General features: G+C 43.8%; 1 protein-coding gene across 2 annotated transcripts in view; it reads right to left on the bottom strand.

Moving 5' to 3' along the window:
• Window positions 1-18,969, bottom strand: part of MAP4K2 (mitogen-activated protein kinase kinase kinase kinase 2) — a 348,117-nt gene that overhangs the window by 186,759 nt on the left and 142,389 nt on the right. For both annotated transcript variants that reach the window (XM_086938087.1, XM_086938086.1), the window contains exons 4-7: window positions 15,200-15,264; window positions 9,083-9,138; window positions 7,394-7,441; window positions 7,236-7,278 (exon numbers count right to left, since the gene is read on the bottom strand). In XM_086938087.1, coding sequence (XP_086794213.1) covers window positions 7,236-7,278; window positions 7,394-7,441; window positions 9,083-9,138; window positions 15,200-15,264 — 212 coding nt within the window. The remainder of the gene's footprint in view (window positions 1-7,235; window positions 7,279-7,393; window positions 7,442-9,082; window positions 9,139-15,199; window positions 15,265-18,969) is intronic.

Below are 18,969 nucleotides of genomic sequence, written 5' to 3'. Positions count from 1 at the left end.
TTTACTGAAGAATAAACCTTTCAACTTTAATGAACATATCCCGATTCAGTCATTTATTCTCCTGGATATCAGAAAGGACTTTCTTCACACAGGGTGCCAAGAAATAGACACTGTATCATATTGTGTTTTCCCGTACAGTGAGAATAAGTAAGAGTACTGATGCGAAGCAGGACTGCCCTTCTTTTCTTGTGTAAAGGAAAAAACTTTATTAAAAAAGTGATTATTGTTATAATTTCATAGCTTAAGCTCGCATTTAGGGAAATGGGAGCGTTTATGTGAATTTACAGCACTAGCAGCAAACCAGTTTTTACAGGCAAGAATGTTTTCCGTTTGCAGCATGTGGAGCTGTAGATCACATGTATATCATAGACTAAAAAGCTGGAAGTCCCTCTTCTTAAACCAGTGTCTTGAGAGCTGTAGCCAAAGACATTTTGGACACATTTTTAAGGACAGTTTGCTTGACTTGTGCTTCTTGGGTGCATGAATGCCCACACAATGTTTGGTAAAAGTGTGAATGGTAAACCACGTTATAGCTTTATAAGTGTCCCCAGTGGGATATTACCCAGTGTGGGACACAGAGTGTAGTCTGCGTTTCCATCTAGCAAGGCTACTCTGGAAAAGTACCCTTAAGGGTACGTGCCAAAAGCTACCAAGAATTGCTTTGTCTTTCAAATTGATTTAGGATGGTCGATATAGTACATGAGTGCTCTTATGACATTTAAAGTTAGTAAGGTCTTTTAGGGCGAGAGAAGGAGACAACCTAAGGTAGAAAACAAAGGTTTGTTTTAAGGACGACTTGTTCTTTAGTCACTTGAATACATAGATTCTCCATTGTCAGAGATTGTAGTTCACTAACTATACATGGGGAAATGATAACAATGAGGAAGGCCACCTTCTATAAAAGAAACTGCAATGGGCATTAGTGTAATGGGGCAAATGTTGGACCCATGAGCCTAGTAAAAACAATGTTGAGTTCCATATGAGGGAACTTGTGGGGCTCTTGCAGAAATTATTATTTAGCTCTTCCATATCACCAGTATTTATAAATATTTACTTGTGTTGTCGATTTTGTAAGTAAAATGTCACATCGGCTATATTTACCCTGATTGAAGTATATACTACCATTGCCTACTGTAGGTGGAGCAACCAACAGGTAATATCTTGCTAGAGGCCTGTACAGTCTGCTTCCTGAAACTAGTGCAGATATGAAAAAATCTCATCTGCACGACTGTGTAACAAGCCCTTGTTGAGGGCTTACTGGCCTCCTTAAGCATTAGCAAGCACTCTTCTAGAATTTAAAAATACCCACACTCTAAGGCCTTAGGTGCCAAATCACAAAATGTAATGCCCTGAAGCTGGGGTGTTGTAGCTGACCTTAATAGTGTGTGATGAGGCTGTAATACAGAGGCAGCCACTATGTGCACTCTGAGTACAAACATTTCCAGAAACTGTCCCATGGCTGTCTTGCTCAGGTTGGTTCTTTAAGAATTATCCTCATAGAAGCCTGCCTTATTTTCCCAACAATGTATGTTAGTGGTAGCAAGGGGAAAGCATACACAAAAAACCTGACCAGTTCTCTCAAAGATCATTACCCGAGGACTGTTGATGCGGATACTTGGAAGTGAAGCTTTGGCATTTAGCGTTCTCGTGGGTGGTTGATTGCTGTTTCCCAGCGATGAAAGTATTGATGAAGAACATGGTGGTTGAGCGCCAATTTGTGTTGCTGCTGATGCCCCCTCCTGATCAGGTCCACAAAGTAATTGTCTAGTCTGGGGAGGTGTTCTGCCATGAGAAGGACTCAACTGTGAATGTTCCAATGCCAGATTGTCTGAACAAGCCTGGGATGAGTTTGGTGTGTGCCCTTGTTTTTTAAGGTATTACATATTGTGTTCAAGCCGTCTGTACAAATGGTATTACATATTGTGTTCATGCCGTCTGTACAAATGAGAACAGTCTGGTTTTGAATTACTTTGTAAAATACTTAGAGAGCCAACTGAATTGCCAATAGTTCCAGTACATACTGAGGAGACCATTAGCCCTGGTTTTTCAGCTGGCCTAGATGGGCTCCCTACCCTGTCAGGGTCGCACCTGTGTTAATGGTCACTTGTGGCTGAGAGTCATGAAGGACCTGCCCATTAACAAGTTCTTGTGTTCCAAAATACCAGTTTGTGCTGAATTCTGGGATCCACCAGCACTTGATCTTCTCACTTACTTGCCACTTGGGACCACTGTATAGCAAGGCACTCATGCAGAAGGTGTATCTGCAACTGAGCACTTTGAAATATTGCCAAAAAAGATGGCAATATTCCTAAGAGTTTCATTATCATGCTCACTGTCAGAGGAAGTGATGTCAAGTAAAGAGGAAGCAGTCTCTGAAAGGCCATCACACTCTTGACGTTGGGGCAGGCTTTGCCTGTTATTGCTTTCAGGTTTAACCCCCAAGAATGGTTTTGTTAGTTGTGTACACAGAGGTAAAGTTGTTCTTGGCATTGACCATGTACCCTAATGTGTATAAAAAAGAAACTGCTTGATGAGCATGAATAAGGTATTGCTCTCAGCTGTTGCTCTTTATCAGAGAGTCATCCAGGAATGGGAATACATTAATAGCACTGCAGTGAAGGTGCACTGCAACCATGGGCAGAAATGTTGTGGACACTTATGAGACTGTTGTGATCCTAACAGGTAGTTCTTTAAACTGGCAATGCTTTCCACTTACCACAAACCGGAGACACTAGTGGTGGGCCAGATGGATGGTGATGAAGTATGAGCCTTTAGGTCAAGGGTCACCATTTAGTCCCTGATGCAGAGGAGTGGAATGATGTCTTTGTACAGTTGTTATTTTGAAGTGGTCTGAGCAGCAGGCTTTCAAGGATTGGCCACAGCTTCCTGTCTTTCTCTGAGATTATAAATTACCAGGAGTAAACACCTTGTCACTGATTTTATCACTTCCTTTTGAAACTCTCGGCAATAGCAATGCGCGGTAATGGAAAGTACTCACTTGCCCGTGGCTATTTCTCTCCACTGGGGAAGATGTAACCTTATTCGTCCTCCAACAGGTGTTGTGTGATTGGGGAGAATATGTGGAAGGTCATTGCTTTGAGGAAGAGGTGCCCCTGGTTTGGGCACCACTCGCCTTACTGTGCCTCTTGCCCCTGAAGACATGTACAGAGTAGGACTTGAAAGGCCGTCCCTACTGAATAGACTGTTGCAGCTGACTTAGCTGAAACTTGCACTAGTTGTGTCTAAAACCCTGATATTGTGGGCTAATTTTGAAGTGCCGGAGCTTTGAGCCCACCCAAGGCCCGAAAAAGTGTTTTCCAAATTACACTCAGAAGATGCTGCTGGACTACTGGTTGGAATTCAGAGATTCTCAACCAGCCATGTCTTGGGTGGCGAACATTAGTGTTATTTTGTTGTGAGGCAGTGTCAGCACCATCAGGGCACATCAGATGTGGCGTTGAGATAGTCTTCCCCTCCTCGATGAGCTTCTTCCTATGCTTCTTGTATGCATCTGGAATGTGTTTTACCAGCTGCTGCATCTGCTCTCAATGGTTCCTCTCACATAGAGACAGTAGCACAATCAAGATTGGCTATGCGCCACTGAGTTTCAGCACCCACAGCTCCCCTTTTGCCATCAGTTTCAACATGCTATCTCTCTTTGTCAGATGGAGGGGCATCCATGTGCTCTGGTTGAAAACCCTTTTTTGAGCAGTATGGACTACCAGTGAATTGGTTGAAACTTGGTCCCCGTCGCCCTATACTTTTTCTGAACCCATGGTGTGACCAACTTGGTTTCCTCTGGGTCTTTAAAGTTCTCAGTTGAGCATATCAACATGCTTTTCAACATTGGCAAGTACGGCATCAACCATTTTGTTTTCAAGAGCATTTCAATAAGGAAGTCCTTCTCTTCCTCTAGTACATGGAGTTTGACCATGTAATAGTCAGCTGCATGCTGGATTACTGCTCGGTAGAAGGTGGTATGACCAGATAAGAGTTGGCTTGGCTGGGAAGGGTTCTAAGAAATAGTGATATTGGGCAACCACACACTAAGCATGCCAAGTGTTGTCTCCGTTATATGTCAGGACAGGCTCTTCATAAGGGTCTGGAAGATCCATCGCAGAATTAGGGTCTGAATCTCTGAGCGTACAGAGAGTGGAGGTTTCTGGGATTGTGCAGGTGATGTGCTGGTGTTTGGCTTTGCTCCAAATGCATAAGCTTTGTAGGGACGGGGATAGGGATTGAGTTCTTTAGATACTGCCTCCATGAATATGAGTAGCAGCTTCTTAGCTTAAGGTTGGCATAGTGGGGTAGGTTGCGGTGGATGAGCTAAAATATGTCCTGCCATAGGGTCTATGTAAATTCTCCTCTGCTTCATGTTAGGCTGCTCGCCTCGCTCTTCTGGTGTTGTGGGGGTCACTCAGCATTAAGGTTGGTACATGCTTTCAAGTTCAGTTCAGAGTTTACCGCCACTCTGAGGTGGGTATTTTCTCAGAGCTGAGATCAAGTTTCTCAATGTTAAGGCTCAGGACCCTGTTGTCAACGCTTCTCTGGAGCCTAGACTTGCTTTGGGGGCCGAGACGGTCCAGATGCACAGCACTTGATATTATAAATTCACAGTACTGCAGTATACCTGTATGCAACACCTTGGAGGAATGGAAAGTGGAATGTCTGCCTCTGTAAAACTGGCAAGGAAGAGTGGAATTGTTTTCTCCCCTGATGAAAAAAGTTAAAACAAAAGCATAACTGTAAGGTTTAGTTGAGAAACATTCAAAACCTGTTTTTCCTCTCTGAAGGTAAAATGTGCACTGACGATTCTTTACCTGCTGTTATAATCTAGGTCCTTCTTTCTCATTGGTTACTGAGCAATAATTTTCAGCACGTGGACTGATTGTATAATTTTAAAAATCCTCTGTCTTGCTAATTTTGAACCATTTTAACCAGCCCAGCTTCTGCTTGCTCCTTGAATGGAGAAACATTTGCTTTCTTTACATCCACCACAGAACTACCTTGGTGTTATCAATTTGGTAACAGTGTCATGAGCCAGTGGCTGTTGTGGAAGCCTGTTCAGGTGTCCTCCTTTATCTCTCATGGTATTTCGATGAAATCGACCATGCGGCCCAGATCAACAATCTTTCCACTCAAATGAGTTTGGAAGATTTGAGAGGGTGGGTTCCAAAGTGCTTCTCCTAATTTTTTAGAGGGTGAATCCAGTTCCTTCAGATGCGTTCCTACAGGTGAAGCCCCATGACTTGTGGGGTACCTCAGGGATCCATCTTGATTACGTCTCTGGTAAGCATGTACCTCAGAGCACTAGCAGATCTGGTAGCGGTTACCAGAATCTTCATTCACCAGCACTGTCATTCACTCCATTGAAGGGTATTGCCACTTGAGGACATCTCACATTCTAAATACTTCATTAGTGCCAACGAAATGGACGTCTATATACTTTTGTAAACTCAAACCTGTTAAACTTCTTATTTCTTCTCTTGATTCCTCTTCCACTGGGCGTGATTGGAGACTGACCACTAGCATCACAGTTCCTGTCGCAGGCTTTTTCAGCAATTAACTATTTTAATTTGTTCAATTAACTAAAAAAAGCACTGTTGCTATTTTCTTGGACTAGCAACTAATTTTCCTTTTAACATATGCAGCTGCTTTCTCATCCTGTAAAAGATCATTACAAATCCAAATGTTCTGAAAATATAACTGGAGAAAACCATTTTTCTTCAGTGCGCACCACCAAGGCTAAAGCAGACATTTCTGTTGCAAGAAGCGAAAGCAGGTTTGCGCTGAATCCACCTGCATCTAGTGATCTGTGATTTTAGCAATACGGTTGTTCAGTACATATTATGGTGGCACATTATGAGAAGAAGTACTACATTTAGATGTGGAAGGATTATAGGGAAGGTCCGCTGTAGCAGAGCTGGGGCCTACATTTTTGTTGCAGCGGAACAAGAGCAGTCCTAGTGCTGCAATGGACTGTCTTTTGGGGTCTTAAATGGAAGGAGGAGAAGGGTGATCATGATTCCCCACTCATTCACACCTTCTATGTACCTACAGTTCTGCCTGCTTCCAAAGAAAAAGCATGCGGATCCCCCCTTTCGGACTAATCCATCTACTACGACTTTGCCATGTCTTTCTGTGGCACATTCAACAATTTGATTCCCATATCTGTGTCCTACTGGTTCTCTCTCCTTGCTTCCCATAAAATGCAACCCTTTTTCTCTCTTTCTCTTAAAGTTAGCACACCTACCAGTAGAGCCCTCAGAACATTCTGTCTGTGGTAGGCCGATTTTTTCAGCGGTGGTTCATCTGAAGTTAATGGACGCACAGCAAAATGGAGACAGCAGAAGCGACTAGGGCCTATGGAACAGTTGACGGCCGATGAATGGTACCAGGTCTCAAAGTGTTATTAACTTAAATGGTCATCTTTCTAGCCCAAGGAATGCAGATCCAAAGAAACACATTGGTCTGATGTTTGTTGTCTAAATTCAGGAGCTCATAAATAAAAATTACAAATGTGATTGTGGTCCTCTGGTAAAAAGTGAGCTTTATGGAATGGCGGGGGGAAATACGATGTTAGCTAGACAAAAAATATATCCGTATTATTTGTCAGCAAAAACAACAGGGACATGCAATCTTGGTAGATTATTATATTCTATAGGCTAAGACATATGTTTAGTTGTGGATTTCAAATTTGTGTATAAAAGGCATCTTGAAAGATAGAAATGGTAGAAGTCTTCCTAGTAAGGCTATCATATTCAAAACTGTCTAGATGGAGGTGGAAAAACTGTTTAAAAAGCGCACTGGGAGCATTAAATGGTAATCTCTCATCCTTATGCACACCTAAAAAGCAGGTAGGATACGTAGCATGACATACAAGTGAGTTTGCTTCTTGCAGTGAAATTGGGGGAGGAAAGCACAAAGTGATAAAGAGTCACAAATACATATAAGGATGGTAAAGGACTTAAATATGTAATGTGTCTATCCTGTTTTGATCTGTGATTATCTTTTATACTTTGTCACATTTAAAATGGCCCTCATTAGAGATCCAAATCTTAATAAAGACTTTAATTAAACAATTTTTTTAATATATGGTAGGTTCAGGTAAGGCAGTAGAAGCAAGTGTGGCAGAGGGTCATAATGAGGGGAATTAATGAGTCGTAAAGTGTGACAGATTGGGAATGGTGAGTGAATTGGGTATTGAGCAAAAGGGAGAAGACAGAAGTACTCACCAAGCTTCACCTCCCCATCGTGCGTGAGCAAGATATTTGCTCCCTAAAACACAAAGAGGAAGCGAAACAGATGTCAGAGCCAGATCTTCTCTTTCGCAACCACTTAGTCCATCCTTCAGTACCATATTTTAGTGCTCTTTCAATTAATTGTTACTGACCTTTATGTCACGGTGCATCTTCCCCTTCGCATGCAAGTAATGCAGCCCCTAGAAATGAGAAATACAACCTTAGTATGAGGAAGAATGCTAAGCCCAGCCCATGTTGGAGGAAAATGGCTTTGGTAGTCTGGTCCTGTACCAAAGAAAAGCCTGTTCACTTTCAGTGGAGGAGTTTGGCAAGTACCCCAGAAAAAACAAAGGTAAAAATGGCCTCGAACTTCAATTTGTCCACCGCTCACACACTGTCACCTGGTCCCCAGAGGCTTGGGGCCCAATTTCAAGCTTACACTGCCACTTCCCAGGTTTTACATGATCTGAGGGTGAGGAAAGCACGTGTAGCACGTATCCACACACCACCTGTTGTACATCTGCTTAAGCCATACACTGGTGCTCTCACTGTTGCGTCTTGTGTTTGTTGGAAGCACATTTGCTTTGCTGCTGCCCGGGTACCTATTTTATTGTTTGAGCGAAGCTTGTCCTACTGCACATTCTCTAGCCGTTTTGTCTGCCTAAGTGTAGATTGCACTGCGGTAATCTAAGCCATTCATGCTCTGTATGTGGAAAGCATGCACTACTGTAGCAAATGTTTTACCTATTTGTGTGTGGGGGAAGTGCATGGGAGGAACATGTGTTCAGTCGCTGAATGTGCTATGTAGTCGGTCAGTGAGCAAACGAAGCTTGTGATGCCAGTCAAGAGTCTGTACCTCTTCTATGAGTGTAAGTGAAATTCACACTTCTTTTGCTCATTTGGACATTTTCAGTGTGGAAACAAAGCCTGTGCTGTTGTTGCCCATACTGTATCTCTCTCTATGTATGAGGGACGCATGCACTGCTGCTGCCTGTGCATGTGTGAGGGAGGCTTATTACTGCTCGGTCAGTGAGGTCCCTGTTCTGTTATTTTCAGTTTGGTTTGCACTTCAGATCCCTGTTTTATACCTGTTGTGTGTGATGGAAGCTTGCACTGGTACTACATGTGCATTAATTGTTCTGCAAAGGAATCTTGCACTCACTGCTGACAGTGTTCCACTTCTGTTATTCTGTGTGAGGGAAGCATGCACTGCTACTGACATTGCTAAACCAATTCTCTGTGAGGGAAGCTTGCCTGCTGACTGTGCTGTTCCTGCTCTGTGCATGCAAGAAGCTTCCAATTGCTGTGTCCATGCTGCCCAACTCTGTTTTTTTACAGCGTTTTATATAGCGCAAGCTTGACCCGATCGGGTATCATAGCGCTTTACATAGCACCAGTTGTGTTACATGAGGACACATTCATTTATTTATTTATTAGGCACGGGGAGATGTGATTTGCCCAGAATCACAGGATGTTCAGCGTTGTTGACGAGACTCGAACCAAGTTCCCCAGATTCGAGGTCGACCGCCCTAGCCGTTAGGCCAACTCCTTTCCCTCCCTCCTCTCCTCTCCTCTGGTTGAGAGGAAGGAGTATGCAAAACTAATAAACAAAATTGAACCTTTTCTGTTTATGTTCCTAAACGCATAGCCTCTGCACGTGCTGTACCCAATGTGTGAACACAAGGGAAACTTCCACTGCTTCTGGCCCTGCTACACCAGAGTTGTGTAGGCAGAAGCTGGAACGACTAGAAAAGGTTGGCGATCCCCTGTCACTTGCTTACCCCTTCTCTAGTTTTAAGAAGAGAAATAAACTTGTTTAAGCCATTCTTCCCCGTACACACCTTGAGTGTCTCCCTGCAGACGTATGCAATCTGTCGCTCACCCAATGGACCAGTGGCTGAAAAAGAAGGTATAGAAGTTGAGTTAATAATGGTACTATTACTAAAGTATATAGAACAAGCCCAAGAAAAGTTGCAATGAAAATTAATAAAGGAAGAGAGGGAATCAAAGATGAAGAGATTAGTCAAAAATAAAGGGAAGAAGCAATGGGAAAGGCAAAGTGGAGAGGTTGGGGACTGGTGGGCAGAGGAGGGAAAGATGAAAAGATGGCCAATCAACTAGTGGAGATTACGAAAACCGAGAAAGAAATAGATGGACTGAAAGACAGATGAAGCAGTGAGTAAGGGAGTATGAAGAGAAATAGGGCAGACGAGAGGGTTAAGGATATAGATATGGGGAGGGACAGGATAGAGAAAGAGACACGGAGAAAGAAGACTGATGAGAAAGATAAAGATGTGGGGGCCAAACAGAGATAGAAAAAGCTCTAAAATACTAATACAAATGCATTGCTCTTGTATCACAATATTGTCTTGTTCGAACATTGTCTCGTTGACATTGCCCAGTAATTTTTAATTCACTTTCATCTACAGTTAACAGCTCACTGACTTGCTCCATTAAGACCATTTTGGCTTACCTCAGTCTTGCCTCATTGACTCACCAAGGAACTGCCTCACCAATTGCACCAGTATGACCCTATTGACTTGCACCAGTATTACTGTATTGACTTGCACCAGTATTACCCTATTGACTTGCACCAGTATTACCCTATTGACTTGCACCAGTATTACTGTATTGACTTGCACCAGTATTACTGTATTGACTTGCACCAGTATTACCCTATTGACTTGCACCAGTATTACTGTATTGACTTGCACCAGTATTACCCTATTGACTTGCACCAGTATTACTGTATTGACTTGCATCAGTATTACTGTATTGACTTGCACCAGTATTACTGTATTGACTTGCACCAGTATTACCCTATTGACTTGCACCAGTATTACCCTATTGACTTGCACCAGTATTACTGTATTGACTTGCACCAGTATTACCCTATTGACTTGCACCAGTATTACTGTATTGACTTGCACCAGTATTACTGTATTGACTTGCACCAGTATTACCCTATTGACTTGCACCAGTATTACCCTATTGACTTGCACCAGTATTACTGTATTGACTTGCACCAGTATTACCCTATTGACTTGCACCAGTATTACCCTATTGACCTGCACCAGTATTACTGTATTGACCTGCACCAGTATTACTGTATTGACTTGCACCAGTATTACCCTATTGACTTGCACCAGTATTACCCTATTGACTTGCACCAGTATTACTGTATTGACTTGCACCAGTATTACCCTATTGACTTGCACCAGTATTACTGTATTGACTTTCACCAGTATTACCCTATTGACCTGCACCAGTATTACTCTATTGACTTGCACCAGCATTACCTCATAGAGTTACCCAAATATCGACTCATGGACCAACTGGAACATTTGCTCATTAACACGCCCAAATGCCACATTATTCACATGCTCTAAATTGACTTCATTTTTCTTTCTCCAATATTGTCTTAATCATTAACCATAATATTTACCCATGAGTGGCCTCTAAGATAAGGCCAATAAACTTACTTGAGTATTGCCTCATTAACCGTTCCAAAAAGGGCTCATTATTTAGCAACACTGTCACATGTGGCAGCCAGATCTTAATTACATGGGCCCCATACTTAAAAGAATTCTAGTTCACAAAAATTTTAAATGATCAAGTAACTTCACCCTGAGGTAGGACATAGAGAAGAAGGGACAATATTTTGCTGGTGCCACCTTGATCACTTTATTGGGCGCATGAAAAGCAGTGTGGCAGGATGTGCACGTTGACATTTGGAGGCAAGCTACCTAATCCCTCACTATTAGGATAGACAGGCAAGAGCTCAAGCCCTTGCCCCATCAATGCCCATGACATACAGAGAAAGGTGGATCAGAGGAGAGCTGGCGAAGAAGTAGAAGGCAAAAGTCCTATGGTAATCATCAAAATCATTTACAATAAATGTAAGATGAGGCAAATTCGTCTGAACAAATTCTAGTCTCTGAATTTTCATACAATTCTAACTGTTAAAGGTGTTAGTCATGTTATGTATGGCAGAAGGAACGTGGCTCAGATTTCTAGCAGCCAAAGGGGTCACACAGCACTAGGGTTCGTTGTAGGCTTGACTTAATAGGTTGCCCAATGGTTGGTTCACTGACCTGTCACAACATCAGATCACTAGAATTATTCTGCTCATGCCACACAAAGATATCAGCCAGGAAAAGTATGTGTTGTATCCGAGCTGCACTCCGCTTGTCGACTACCTGTGCTTTCACAAAATTAGTGTTTTGTACTGTCTTTTCCCTAAGTACACAATGAAAAGTTGTTGCCAGAGACAAATAAAAGGAGGTTATGCAACACATATTTTTATTGGAATGAGCCTACGTGCAAGTTTTGTCGCTATCAAGGTTTGAAAATGATATTTGATGAAATTATACACAATACAATCATGGTGTGCATGTATACGTGACAATTGATAATCACATCACAAAAGCATCGATGTGAATGGTGTTGACAAGGTTGTCACTTTTCAGATATTAGCTAGTAGAAAGTTCCCTAAGAAAGCAATTGCTGCATTTTCTTGAAGGTGGTGCATTCCCAGGGTGTACCGACAAGACTCTCTTAGCTTTGGGGTAGAAAGTTTGCATGCATTTGACTATCCACTCTGCTATACCTGCCTTGGAGATGGGATGACCTGTGTAGTGTTTTGCAAAGGCAACAAAGAGCTGATCAGATTTGCAAAAAGTTTTGGTTGTGTCAATGTAGTACCGAACAGCTGTTTTGACATCCAGCTTAGGAAAAGCCTTTCTGCCATGGAATCTGGTTTCAGAAGGGAGACCGGAGTCCTGTGGACTAATTGAGGTGAAAGGCTGAAACTATCTTTGGGAGAAACTTGGGATTAGTCTTGAAAACAAGCGTATCTTTGTGAACCTTAAAAAAAGGCTCTTCTTAGGTGAGTGTTTGCAGCTCAGTGATGTGCCTGAGGGTGATTATGGCCACTAAGAAAACTACTTTCCATATCAGGAATTGTAAGGAGCATGAGTATAAAGGTTCAAAGGGTGACCCCATGAGCCTAGTACATTAAGGTTCCACACGGGGGCAGAAAGGATTCTATGAACTATGACCATAAGACTCTCCATGAAAAACTTGACTACTGGGATCCAAAAGAGGGATAATCGTTCTCTGTTTTGCATGTAAGCTGCTACAGCAGCGAGGTGTAAGCGTACTTATATTTAAGCTAGGAATAACGTCTGCAGCTGTAAAAGGTAGCAGACGATGTCCTGTATATTGGCTTTCAAGGGGCCTACGTTTTTGGAAAGGCATATGTGAACAAACCTTTCCCACTTTGCTGCATACCAGGCCCATGAGTAGAAAGATCATGCACTCCTGAGGGATAGATAAATAGCCACACACTAGGACTTCAGGTGCCAGATCACTAGTTTGAGCTGTCTGGACATGGGTGTCTGATCTGGCCTTGTGTCTGGGTAAGAAGGTCCCGCCAGAGTGGAAGCATCTTGTTGGGGTTGATGGACATTTCCAGAAGTATGGAGTACCAGGGCTGTCTGGTTCAAGTGGGAGCCACCGGGATGAGTGTCAAGGACATTTTTCTCATTTTCTTCACAATGTATGGGAGGAGTGGGAGAGGAGGAAAAGTGTAGACAAAGATTCATGACCAGTTCATCAAAACTGCATTGCCCATAGACTGTGGGTTTGGGTACCTGTTTGTGACGTTTGGACACTTTGCATTTTAAGGGGTGGCGAACAGGTCTATTTGTGGGGTATCCCAATGCTGGAAGTACCAAGTAGGACTTGCAGGTGGAGTTCCCACTCATGGGGTTGTTGATGCATCGTGCTGAGTAGGTCTGCAAATAATAAGAATATGTCCCACTAAGAGTTGAATGTCCTGGCAGATCACCCAATGTTAAATCCCCAAAGTTATTGTGGAGAACTCGGGGAAGAGTGTAACTATTGCCTAGAGAGGTATTCTTGTAAGAGACACATGTGGAGCCTGGCATATGGTACGATCAAAATGCACAAAGTCATCATTCAGTGACACTGCATCACAGTTCTCACTGTGAGCAGACCACTGGACTGAAAAGAGGCCACAGCTGCTGGAATCAACATCTGTGGAGATTGTGCAATCTTTCTCTATAATACATTCAAAACAGATCCCAAGAACAGCTGGATCTGTTTAGGTTGGAGATGGGACTTGGTTGCATTTATGGGCAATCCTAAGCTATGAAGCAGGCAAATCACAGCTTTAGTGTGCGCTAGGCATTGGTGTCTGAAGTCGTTGGTGATCAGTCTATTGTCGAGACAGGGGAAGATGTGAGTGCTCCACCTGTGCAGATAGGTGGGCACCACTGCTACTTCATGACCACCCTTGGAGCCATTGTGTCCGCAAAATGAAGTACTCTCAATTGGAAATTATATCCACTTACCACAAAGCAAAGGTACTGGAGGTTGGCAGGGTGGGTATGTGAAAGTAGGCATCCTTGAGGTTCTCGAGGTTAAGCTCCTTCACGTAGTCACCTTGTCAGAGTAGGCAGAGGATATCCTGCCTGATTGTCATATTGGAATGTTTAGACAGGATGTACGTGATGAAACCGGGTTCGAGTCTGGGCAACGACGCTCAACACCCCATGATTTTGGACAAATCACTTAATCTCCCTGTGCCTAACAAAAATGAATGTGTTATCTGTAACAAAACTGGTGCTCATGTAAAGCGCTCTGACACTTGATGTCTTCGGGTCTAGTTCGCGCTATATAAAAAAATGAATTAAAAAATAAATAAATGTAGCATGTAGTTGATTCCCAAGCGCATTGTAGTCCGAGGAAGAAGTCACAGCACATCTCATGACATGAAAGCTTCTTCGAAGAAAAACAACTTGCAAACTTCCCAACTGAACACTAGATGAATGTCAGGAGTAGGCAAAGCTTATACATCTATAGCCAAACATGATACGAACATGCATCTTTGGCAAACATCTGAGGTGTGTAACCCCTCTCCTCCAGTTAATAAAATATACTAATTGAGATTATATGATAAGCAAAGATGACACATTAATGTTTGGTAAAAAAAAGGGTTATAAATCACGCACAAATATTGTTGAACAGACACACTGAATGGTCACAAGAAAAAGGAACACTACACAATAAATAAAAATTCCTGTGGCTAAAATTCCTTCACACAATATGCTAAACAGTTACCCAATATTTAAGAAGGCATTGTTCATGGTCAATGGGATGAAATTGGGTCAGCCAATTATATCTGTTGCAGTGTGACAATATGTCATGTTTAGGGAAAGTCAACGAGTTACATGGGGCAGTTCAAAGAGTCAAAAACTAGGCAAATCGATATTAATGCAAGTAAAAATGTTTAGGTCGCAACACTTCTTCAGCCATCTTTAAGAACATATACATATATATCTTGAAAGGGCTATTTTGAAAACACTGGTATGTGTTTCTATTGTTCTGGGTTTTTACAGACTAAAGACATGATGGGTGATCAAAATGATGTACAGTACAATCATGTTGTGAGTGTCTATGACACAATATCACGAGCCTTTCTCAACTTCATTAGAATGGGTGACTCGATTGATGGTGTGTGCTGTATGCGCCACACAATATAACTGGTGAACTTGATTGGTTCACCGAGTTTGAGACACAGGTTTTTAACTGTTTTTTTCAGTGACAAAAGATATATCTATGTATATCTATCTATCTATCTATCTATCTATCTATCTATCTATCTATCTATCTATCTATCTATCTACCTGTCCATAGGTGGCATACAGGCCTAATGTTATGCTTCAGAGTTGCATAATCTCAGTTTCTTAGAGAAGAACAATATCAACTAAAGATAGAATCTATCGCCCCTGAAATTCATGCACTTCACCTCAGCTCCCAAATGTCTTTATTCACGTCTGTGTCCAGATCACTGCTTTTCTTTTGCATTTAATCTCTCAATTTACATACACTCTGGCTTAAGCAAGGACCAGCCTTGAAGCATCATCACTTACTCTGATAGATCTCTTGCAGCGAGCCACCTCCGCAAAACTCCATGCAGATCCAGAGTCGGTTATTCCTGAAACAAACCGCAGGGAGCTATAAATATTACTTTTCATTTTACAACTTTTATTTCACCATGCCTACAATCATCGTTTTTTGTCTTAGAGAGGCTGGCATGCTTCTAGTAGTTTATTTTAGAAGTGACTCTTACAGCACCTATAAACCGCTTCAAAGGGTAGGTACTGTTGAAATTCCACAAAGACAAAAAACTATTTTTTCATAAATGAAACTATATATTCTAATTTATATAAATGTTTAGCTTGCCAATGAGTAGATAACAAAGGAGGTCATTTATAAATTAGCAGAACAGGAGATCCCCCCCACCCCACCCCCCAGCTGCCCGCCTCCCATTTAAAGGTGGGAAATCCGCCATGTTTACAAGTACAAAGCGGCATTTGACTCGGTTGATGGAACACGCCGGCTGGCAAACCATCCATTACTAGGAAGTAGCTACAGAGTATTACCGTCTTTATAGTGGGGGGTTTCATTTCTCTTTTTTCCTGTGTCACAAGGAAGAAAATGAAGCATTGATCCCCTCCCAAGTCGAGGGACACAATTCCTTACATGTCATTTATTTTACGTATTTCTAAAACAAGCAGGTCTTTGTGGCTCTAAGCAGACTATTTAATTTTATTTTAGGTTTGTTTTAGGATAGATATATTTTTTTTTTTAAAGGTATGGCTCCCTTGAGACCTTTGTAGTGAAATTGTATTTTTCAATTTGTTTTGCAAAAGCAATAATTTCAGTACGCTGAGTAGATGTCCACACCTGGACCCCGGATTGAATATCCCCACACTCAAGGACACAGATTCAGGAAATCGCATGCATTTAATGGCTATAGATCACAAGCATTAGAAATGCAATAGGTCTCGCAGCATTAGAGTTAGTGCTTTTAGAATTGTTTATGGGTTTTTTTGTAAATCTTTAGCATGAGGTTGAGGGTGAGTGAGGGTGAGGGGTTGAGGGTGAGTGAGGGTGAGGCTGAGGGGTTGAGGGTGAGGGTGAGTGAGGGGTTGAGGGTGAGGGGTTGAGGGTGAGTGAGGGTGAGGGGTTGAGGGTGGGTGAGGGGTTGAGGGTGAGGGGTTGAGGGTGAGGGTGAGTGAGGGTGAGGGTGAGTGAGGGTGGGTGAGGGTGAGGGTGAGTGAGGGTGGGTGAGTGTGAGTGAGGGTGAGTGGGGGTGAGTGTGGGTGAGTGTGGGTGAGGGTGAGGGATTGAGGGTGAGGGGTTGAGGGTGAGTGAGGGGTTGAGGGTGAGTGAGGGTGAGGGGTTGAGGGTGAGTGAGGGTGAGGGAGGGTGAGGGGTTGAGGTTGAGGGGTTGAGGGTGAGTGGGGGTGAGTGAGGGTGAGGGGTTGAGGGTGAGTGAGGGTGAAGGTGAGTGAGGGTGAGTGAGGGTGGGTGAGGGTGAGTGAGGGTGAGGCTGAGGGGTTGAGGGTGAGGGTGAGTGAGGGTGAGTGAGGGGTTGAGGGTGAGGGGTTGAGGGTGAGTGAGGGTGAGGGGTTGAGGGTGGGTGAGGGGTTGAGGGTGAGTGAGGGTGAGGGGTTGAGGGTGAGTGAGGGTGAGGGTGAGTGAGGGTGGGTGAGGGTGAGGGTGGGTGAGTGTGAGTGAGGGTGAGTGGGGGTGAGTGTGGGTGAGTGATTGAGGGTGAGGGGTTGAGGGTGAGTGAGGGTGAGGGGTTGAGGGTGAGTGAGGGTGAGGGAGGGTGAGGGGTTGAGGGTGGGATTATACAGTCAGTCCCTCGGTCACAAGACCTGCCAGGAGGGCTGTGCTGTGGTAGGTTTATCCTGGACGTGCTGTGCTGCCCTGCCCTGCCCTGCCCCCGGCTGCAAGGGTGCTCCAATGCTGGCCACGCACTTCTCTGTAACGGGTGTCATGTGAGCAGGCGTCATCTGACACGGCCTAGCAACCGCGCGAGCCCAGCGTGGAGACCGCAAACACCAGAGCCTGCTATCGGCGCAGGAGCAACTCGCTGCAAGGGCGCCTCGCCCTGCACCACCTCTGGGATACACGGCGACCCTGCACTGAAAGGAAGAAATGGATCTTAGGCAGCTCAGCGAGCTTCACTCTGATTGCACTGAACAAAGAAGCGTGCATTTTCCCTCTTTAACCAACATGCCAGAGGCTTCTGCTCACACTACTGCCGAGTAAGGCTAGGAGCAGGGTTTAACACAGTTACATCAGAAAAATCTTCGGGTGACGCATTACCAGCTCGTTCAAATATATATAACATTAAAGCAGTGACTTCTCAAGACACGTGACACAGAACCACAGAGCGTACCCGAGGCGAAAACATGGGAGCTGTACACAAAACCTCTCCCAATAATTGTAATGAAAATAAAAAAAATCAATAAAAAAAAAAACAGTAAGTACAATAACTGTTGCTATTTTTCTAAAGTATTGGAATGGCGAGTAACCTTGTCATCCGCAAATAAAACAGCAAATGTTGTTTTAATTATTTTATTTTCCGGTCTTTCCAAGTCTGTGTAAGAGGAATGGCGGTGTAAGGAAACTCGTGCAACCGTGGCGATCACCAACTCAGCCTGAATCTAGGTGCACTGGGAAAACTGTGAGTAAATGGGTGAACTGTTAAGAAATACAGCGATGCAATGTTAAGGGGAACTGCGAGGCAAGGCGGAGGTAGAGCTTGTATCTTTACTGAGGACTATTCCCGTTTGTGACATTTCATCGCGAGGTGAAAAAGACAGCTGGTGTCAACAAATTAACTTTTGTCAACTATAAAACAAGCCTTTCACCGTAACACGGCGGGCAGGGGAGGGGGCGGAGAGGGAGAGGAGAAATGCGACACGGAGGGAGGGGGAGGGGGCGGAGCGGGGAGGGGGCGGAGAGGGGAGAGGTGCGACACGACGGAAGGAAGAGAGGGGAGGGGGAGGAGAAAGAGAAATGCGACACGGCGGGAGGGGGCCTAAAGTATTGGAATGGCGAGTAACCTTGTCATCCGCAAATAAAACAGCAAATGTTGTTTTAATTATTTTATTTTTCGGTCTTTCCAAGTCTGTGTAAGAGGAATGGCGGTGTAAGGAAACTCGTGCAACCGTGGCGATCACCAACTCAGCCTGAATCTAGGTGCACTGGGAAAACTGTGAGTAAATGGGTGAACTGTTAAGAAATACAGCGATGCAATGTTAAGGGGAACAGTGGTGGCGGGCCGTCTTAAAGTTTTTGGCTACAGTTTTTCCGAAACCGCGCGGATGCCTGTCTTGAGCTAAATTACAGATCGAACACGATAACGGAATATTAAGTTAAAAAGCCAACATGCGCTTCAACGAAAAAAGAGCAATTGTAAACAAGCCGGAGGGAAGAGAGGGGAGGGGGGAGGAGAAATGCGACACGGCGGGAAGGGGAGGGGGCGGAACAGGGGAGGGGGCGGAACGGGGGAGGGGGCGGAGAGGGGACATGCACGCGCCCGTGACTTTTAAGGTCAATGCGCATGCGCATAAGCTTAATGCGCATGCGCATTGACCTTAAAAGTCACGGGCACTGCAAGGAATCGCCACGATTCCTTGCAGTGTGGATAAAGAGTGGATAACTCGCAATACTCTCGCCTTGCTCGATGCGCATGCGCATCGACAGGCGAGACCTAAAAAACCACTGCCACTCGATGACAACCCAGACTATCTGATAGAGAAGCTAAGTGTTCAGATCCTATGATACACACAAACACATTTCAAAGCAGTGAACAGTGGCCAAACACAAGCCTAGGAAA

Source organism: Lissotriton vulgaris, chromosome 9 (assembly GCF_964263255.1).
Source record: "Lissotriton vulgaris chromosome 9, aLisVul1.2, whole genome shotgun sequence".
Lineage (NCBI taxonomy): Eukaryota > Metazoa > Chordata > Amphibia > Caudata > Salamandridae > Lissotriton > Lissotriton vulgaris.
Note: the sequence above shows the minus strand (reverse complement) of the source record. Positions and strands in the feature narration are given on the sequence as shown.